Genomic DNA, 8,196 nt, shown 5'->3' on the forward strand with positions numbered 1-8,196 from the left:
GTATTTTTGTCTTGTTTTCAGTAAAAATATCTAAAAATTCTTAAATTAAGATGCTTTTTCTTGATGAGCAAAGCGACCGAAGAAAATAAGTCTAGTTTTTAGACCAAAAATATCAAATTTAAGTGATTTTTCGCATAAAACAAGCAAAAAAAATCTGCCAATGGGGTAAGCTATTTTTTCTTGAATTTTTCTTGAATTAAGTGCACTAAAAAAATTACACTGCAAAAACAGATTAAAAAAAAAATCTTAGTATTTTTGTCTTGTTTTCAGTAAAAATATCTAAAAATTCTTAAATTAAGATGCTTTTTCTTGATGAGCAAAGCGACCGAAGAAAATAAGTCTAGTTTTTAGACCAATAATATCAAATTTAAGTGATTCTGTGTATAAAACAAGCAAAAAAATCTGCCAAAACGAATTTTTTCTTGAATTTAGTGTTTAAGAAAAATTTTCAAGATTTTTTTGTCGTTTTGCTCATCAAGAAAAAGCATCTTAATTTAAGAATTTTTAGATATTGTTACTGAAAACAAGACAAAAATACTTTTTTCAGTGTAAGAAAAATGTTCAAGATTATTTGCTTACCCCATTGGCAGATTTTTTTTGCTTGTTTATGCACAAAATCACTTAAATTTGATATTTTTGGTCTAAAAACTAGACTTATTTTCTTGGGTCGTTTTGCTCATCAAGAAAAAGCATCTTAATTTAAGAATTTTTAGATATTTTTACTGAAAATCATTTTTTGCAGTGTAACCGCTATAAAACCACTAATTTGTATGTATTGATTGATAACAAATAGAAACAAAACACACTGGTTTTACTACAGTAAAAAATGGTTACTGTAGTAAAACCAGTGTGTTAGTGGTCTTGTTCAAATCAGCTCAAATTCCTACTATTTGTCATAACGAACATGGTGTGATGTAAGCTGGTCTTGTCACAAAGGATTATTATTTCTCTCTGAGATCTTTATATTGCACATATTTTGCCTCACCAGCTAGTCTACTTGCCTGTTTTTGCCCCTCTCCTTTGAAACTGTGGAAATGCCACAAATTCACCTGAAATCAGTGTGCAATCGCTCCCTCACCAGCACCCTGATGTTGCACTGTCTGCTTTGTGGTCCTGCAGGTATTACTCAGACATTGCACGAATGCCTGCCATCAGCGATCAGGACATGAGTGCATATCTCGCCGAGCAGTCCAGACTGCATCTGAGCCAGTTCAACAGCATGAGCGCCCTCCACGAGATCTACTCTTACATCATCAAGTACAAAGATGAGGTGAGTACAGATGAAAGAAAGTGGCATACTAACAGATATCATACTGCCCAGTGTGCCCGGTATGCATGCTATTTTTGGAGTTTTAAAGGGATAGTTCACCCAAAAATGAAAAATCGGATGTCATTTACTCACCCTCATGTGGTTCAAAACCTGTGTGAGTTTCTTTATATGTTATACACAAAGAAGATATTTTGATACATGATGGTAAACGTACAGATGAACAGTACCCATTGACTTCCATAGTATTTGTTTTTTGTACTGTGAAAGTGTCAACTGTGCTGTTAGCATTGTTGTGTTGTCAGTAGTGATGCACCGATACCACTTTTTTGGAATACGAGTACGAGTACAAGTACTTGCATTTCAGTACTTGCCGATACCGAGTACTTAATAAAAAAACATTATTTAAATTTACAGGTAACGGCTTTAGTCATATAATTTAACAAAAAAACAAAGGACTAGTTTTCCAGTTTGTTGTAAACTCTGCCTCTTTGGACAACACAAGCGGCATTAATCCCTTACACACCGCTTAAACATAGACATTTCTCAGACCGTGGTATCGATTCCAGGTATCGGGGGACTTTTAACGAGTACGAGTACTTTAGAAAATGTGGTATCGAGGCCGATACCCGATACCAGTATCGGTATCGGTGCATCCCTAGTTGTCAGTCAATGTTTTGTGTAAAGTCACAAATTTTGTCATCAGAATAGTACACGGACCATGGGATTTTTGTAGCCGTGCGTACTTTTTACAGTGTGCGTGACACAAATTTTGTTATCAGAATAGTACGCAAACCACGTGATTTTTGTAACCTTGTGTACTTTGTACAGTGTGCGTGACACACATTTCGTTATCAGAATAGTACACAGACCACTGGATTTTTGTAACCCTGCGGACTCTGTATAGTGTGCATGCCATGAAGCAAATTTCGTCATCAGAATAGTACGCAGATCACTGGATTTTTGTAACCCTGTGTACTTTGTACAGTGCGCATGAAGCAAATTTCGTCATCAGAATAGTACGCAGACCACGGGATATTTGTAGCCGTGCGTATTTTGTACAGTGCGCGTGAGGCAAATTTTGTCATCAGAATAGTACGCAGACCACGGGATTTTAATAGCCGTACGTACTTTTTACAGTGCGCATGAGGTAAATCTCGCCTTCAGAATAGTACGCAGATCAAGTTATTTTTGTAGCCATACGTACTTTGTACAGTGCGCATGAAGCAAAATTCATCATCAGAATAGTACATGGATCATGGGATTTTTGTAACTCTGTGTACTTCGTACAGTGCGCATGAAGCAAATTTCGTCATCAGAATAGTACACAGACCACGGGATTTTAATAGCCGTACGTACTTTATACAGTGCGGGTGAGGCAAATTTCGTCATGAGAATAGTACACAGACCACGGGATTTTAATAGCCGTATGTACATTATACAGTGCGCGTGACTTTTGTACATTTCGTCTTCAAAATAGTACGCAGACCACGGGATTTTAATAGCCGTACAAACTTTATACAGTGTGGGTGATGCTAATTTCTCCATCAGAATAGTACGCAGACCACTGGATTTTTGTAACCCTGCATACTTTGTACAGTGGGCATGAAGCAAATTTAGTTGTCAGAATAGTACACAGACCACGGGATTTTTGTAACCCTGTGTACTTTGTACTGTGTTCGTGACACAAATTTCGTCATCAGAATAGTACGCAGACCACGGGATTTTTGTAGCCGTGCGTATTTTGTACAGTGCGCGTGAGGCAAATTTTGTCATCAGAATAGTACGCAGACCACGGGATTTTAATAGTCGTACATACTTTGTACAGTGCATGTGAGGCAGAATAGTAGTATTTTTGTATGCTTGGTCCCGCATTTTTTTCACAATGCGCATGTGTTGAATGTCTGTGTACACGTACAAGTCAAATAAACTATGCTTTGCAAGGCTGTGAGTTCGACTTTCTGCGTACGATCGCGTATACGTAAAAAACTTACTGTACTACTGGCTTGATGCTGTCATCCAGGCATTTAATACAGAAAATGTGCGTACTATAAACCATATAATACATACTGCATAATACTCGTTTTATAAAAATAGCAATTGGTGTATAAGAAATCCGATGGAGGAAAATATTATATGTTCTTTTCACTTCGAGAAATACCTTACATGCTGTTAAAATTGTAAAATCGAACAGGCTTGATACAAAAACACTGGGATACAGTGTCCTCCACATGGGCCTTTACACGAAACGTCAACTGACGGCACACAAGAGATCATGTGTCAAAACCAGTGACTCATTCCAGCCAGCACGGATAAATGAGAGATAATGAGCCGCCGAAGGAGACCATTTACTTCTACCTCATACAGAAATGAAACGGTGTGTGTGTGTGTCTTTATTACAGTGAAAGAAATAGACACAGTGGGTCTGCTTAATTGTTCCTACATTTACAACTGTGTTTCTCCATCCATTAAGCAGATATAAAAAGGTGTCTGTAGTTAGCAGCCGGCTCAGTTTCTTTGAAACGATTTCATTTCCGTCCTCTGTTTCCTTACCTTTGGGAGATTTTAGTTCAAACACAACTCATCAAGCACTCGCTTTATCTCTCTCTCTCTCTTCCTCTCTCGCCGTCTGACGTTAATACACTGCAGCTGGTTGCGTTTTAAACACCCGTTTATGTTCATTAGTCTTTATTATCCAGATGCACATGTGTCCACGTGAACATCCTCATTGAACCTACGTGAAAACAGGAGGGAAATTAGGAGTCCATTATCCGGCGCTGAGGGTGTTTCTGTTCCTTGTCTTTTTAAATTTCCTCTATACTTTTAGTCACAATCTTTTGTTAAATTGCGCAGATGTACGTGCAGATGTGTCTCAGTATGTAGTGTTGTTGAGAAACAGGTTTAGAGTGATGTGGGATAATTGGTAAATTTTTATTAAGTTGTAGGTCGAATCCCACAAATGCACGCACTTTGGATAAAAGCATCTTCCATATGCATAAATATCATATATCAAAAGTCTTTTCTTAATGCAACTTTTTATCTTATACAGATCCTTTCAGCACTACAGAAAGACGAGTTATCCCGGCGACAAAGACTGCGCAGTAAACTGGAACAAGTTATCGACACCATGGCTCTGACAAGCTGAGGACCCCTTCTCTCCGCCCACCTCAGCCCCGCCCCCTCCAACCTCCTTGCCCCGCCCCAAGCCACTCCCACACACACACAAGCATACACACAAGCTGACGGACTGCAACGACAGAAGCAGTACACTGGAGACGCTCAGCCCAGGATGGAAATCCTCTTTCATCACTTCCATTGAACTCAACACACACACCAGAATGTCTCCCTGGACGTGATGTCCAACCAGTAGGATTTTGTGGCCGATGTTTCGTTATTTTATAGTGCGTGTGTGTGTTGAGCCACGGTCGTGTGTGCTTTTACTCACCGAGGATGTGTTGTATTACGAGCCTGAAGACTTTAAAGTCCACAAAGCGGTGAACTTTTACGTACGCCATTTTGTTTAGCGCTTATTTTCGACGTCCCCCCCTTCGGGTTCATCGAACGTCTCGCTCACGACAGTCTCCTGCCACTTGTGTTACTGCTGAATTTGCACAATTTACAGGAACTACAACAAATGAAAATGATATAAATATATATATAAATGTGTATAGATATATAAATACAATTGCATTTTTATACAAAAAAAAAAAGAGTGAAGCGTACAAAGTTTTCCATTTTAACATAGAAAAGAATAAAAGATGAATTTGATATGTGAAGCAAAGACTGAACTATGAAAAAACCTAGAAAAAAATCTGTCCTGTGCCATGTTTTATTTGAATGTTGTTTAGTGGAAAAAACGATTTACTTTAGATAAAATGTGCTATGATTTAAATGTTGACTACCCTAGTGACTGAAGAACTAAGAGTGAAAATATGTGCAAAAAGAACAAACGTGTTCCCATGTGGTACCTAGGTGTTTTTAGAGGGAACCGTCCTCACCAAAAGGGTTTCATTGTTCGGTTAACGGTCGAATGTGTGTTTATACGCATTTTTATTTCAGCTTTATCGTTAATATGGTTTTAGTACGAAAGCCACATCTGCGACTTTCGGAGCGACAAATTTGGAAAACGGTCCTTTTCAAATCAAACGTTCGTTTTCATCATTTTAGGCATATGACGGAAATGGCACTCGGAGACTCGTACGAAACCAGTATATTTTTGCACAAAGCACATTGGTTTAATGAAGGAAAACGTAAGGTTGAAAAACCGACGAATGTGTTACTGTTTGATATCGTACTTTGCAATTTAATGCCGTACGAGAAGGTTCGCTGACATTCGGCATTAAATGTTTGTTTTTTCCATGCAGTTCCCACAAACTTTTCTCTGCTCTTAATTTTTGGAAGTGTAATGAAAACTGTGGTACCAAGCACTTGTTTGAGCTGAATGGTCCTGAATGTGCTGAATTTACCCATTCCAAAAAAAAAAAACAGGTACTTAAGCTAGAAGTTGATTTTAAGCTCACAAAAAGAAAATAAAACTTTTATCATGTTCTTAAAAAGCCATTATGGCCGGTGATATTTTTTAAGCTCATAAGCTACTTGGCATTTTTTTTCCCTTAATTAGTTTTTTTCTGGATATTTCTTTCGTCCATCACGCCCCATCTGTCTCTTTTCAACACGAACTTTGAGTGTAATGATGATTATTTGGAGTTGTGAATTGCAATGTTACAAATGTGAATCTCTTCAGGGGTATGAATTCGATAAAGTCAAGCTCTTCCCCTCTGCTTAACTTTTCTTCGCCATCCTGCTTGTTTTGGAGTTTCTCTTTATCTTCTCTCTCGAGAATGTCGATAGCCGCGCGAGGGTCTGTATGGCGGTGACTGGCTTTCATGTGCTGCAGCAGTCAGTCATGTTCAAACAAGAGAAAGCCTCTTTTGCTTTCGGTTTCCACCGAGATTAAAGAAGAAGACTTTCTGAGATGTGATAGAAACGTCTTTGAAAGATTTAGGTCAGAGACCCGAAGAGAACGATAGTGAGTCACACAAACTGAAAATCCGACGTTTTCTCGCTCGCTTTACCTCGATACAGCCAGACATCAGGGTTCGTTTCAGCTAGAAAAGTATTAAAAGAATCGTTCATTTACAGATTTATTTATTTATGTTATTGAATTTGTCATTGCAAATTTCTCCTAATCAACTGGGAGCAGGTCTCCAAAACTCTTCCGTAGAAATGTTCACCGGGATTTTACTTCACACGGATTATTTGATTGTTTTTATTTTGCTCGCATGTTTGATGTTGGCTCTCATACATCGCATACATTATTTTAGCAAAAGAAGCTACATTCAAGACGACTTGAATGTGAACATTTGTTCTTAGTATACTACTGTTATCCGTCTTAATTTTAAGTAGAGGGTCGACGTCTTACCCTTTATCTGTACGCTTTTGTAATATCTGTATTTAATTTCTAGTAAATTAGTTTCTGCATGTTTCTACGCTACAGGTGAGGCCACGTTATTTGAAAATACAAGCATGCTCTTCTACTTGCGTTCCAAAAGCGGACGATTTTCATTCTTCATCCCAACATTTAAGCTAGAAGTATAGTTGAGTTTTTACGCATACGCGAGGGTCCGCGTACAGAATTTGACATCAGAATATGCTCGCACTGTACTTACTTTTTACACGTAGGCTACGCGTTTTGTCACAATGCGTATGCGTCGAATGTCTATGTCAAACAAACTATGCTTTGCAAGGCTGTGCGTTCGACCGTGAACGTACACGTAAAAAACTAACTATACTCCGGGCAATTTTATTTTCTATTGTAGCTTTCCAGATGGAAAAAAAATATGTTGATGTGCTTTGCTTTGTGCTACTTTAGCAGGACTTTGGTGATGGTGATTGTAAAACAGCTGGTTGCAATGTAATGTCTCAGGACATGTGTTTCACTATGATGTTGTCTATTCTCTTTTCATTCAAATTTATTTTTATGCAGTGTTACTTTGATTTTCGATGTTTTTGATGAGTTGTGGAACATGTGTGAACTCTTCAGAGATGCTCTAAAATTTCCAAGATTTTGGTGTGCAAAGTATTTAAGTGATTGCTTCTCATTTTACACTGCTTGTTTTGGGAACGGTGACTTATTTTGAGTACAGGAACAAAAACATTTTGATTTCATTCACTAGATTTCAGTTGTAGATGAAGGGGAAAGCCGGACAGAAGGTGTTTTAGAGATCAAAGAGCTTTCGTTTCTGCACAGAGTGCCTTGTCAGCTCCTCATCTCTCGGCCACCACTGACCCTTCCATTACCCACAATCCATCTCTTCCCATCTGGTTCTCTATCACTGTCTGACCACGCCTTCGTTCTTAGAAATACCAACCTCTTAATTTTCAGTTTTTAATTTCTGCTTATGTTTTGAAAAATCCTCTTTGAAGGATGAATTAATTTAAGCGTAGGAACAAAATGTGAGCATGTAGATTTCGAAGAAAATAACTGAAGAATTTTAATACTTTATTAATTCTGATACCTTTTGAAGAGTTTCAGACTTGAATCAACTGTGACAGGTTGGCTGTTAAACGCTCATTGTGTAAATATTGTGCTCTTTCCTATTTTGCAAATTTATTATGTGTAAATAAACACATGCATCAAGGAGAGATTAAACATTTTTCGCTAAACTTTGAAGTTTGAATGTTTTGTTCTTTGACATACAATGGGGTCCTAAAGTCTCGAACAGTGACAAACAGTGAAAAAATTGAAAATTACATAATTTATAACAAATAATCACTATACTTAAAAAAATAAATCCGCTTGATCTCACTTGAATTCGTATGTATTTCATGACTTTCAAAAGTAAAATTGCCGAACCTCGCTGTTACCCAACCTGATCTCATGAATTTTTGTGTTATAGTCACAGAATATTTTGCTCATTTATCCGTGT

General features: G+C 37.7%; 1 protein-coding gene across 2 annotated transcripts in view; it reads left to right on the forward strand.

The window, feature by feature from the left end:
* Window positions 1–7,933, forward strand: part of plxna1a (plexin A1a) — a 265,890-nt gene extending 257,957 nt beyond the window's left edge. For both annotated transcript variants that reach the window (XM_065285365.1, XM_065285366.1), the window contains exons 31-32: window positions 1,120–1,270; window positions 4,317–7,933. In XM_065285365.1, the coding sequence (XP_065141437.1) occupies window positions 1,120–1,270; window positions 4,317–4,412 (247 nt within the window). In that variant the 3' untranslated portion in view covers window positions 4,413–7,933. The remainder of the gene's footprint in view (window positions 1–1,119; window positions 1,271–4,316) is intronic.
* The last annotated feature ends 263 nt before the right edge of the window (window positions 7,934–8,196 follow it).

The sequence above is a fragment of the Paramisgurnus dabryanus genome, chromosome 21 (genome assembly GCF_030506205.2).
Source record: "Paramisgurnus dabryanus chromosome 21, PD_genome_1.1, whole genome shotgun sequence".
Classification (NCBI taxonomy): Eukaryota; Metazoa; Chordata; class Actinopteri; order Cypriniformes; family Cobitidae; genus Paramisgurnus; species Paramisgurnus dabryanus.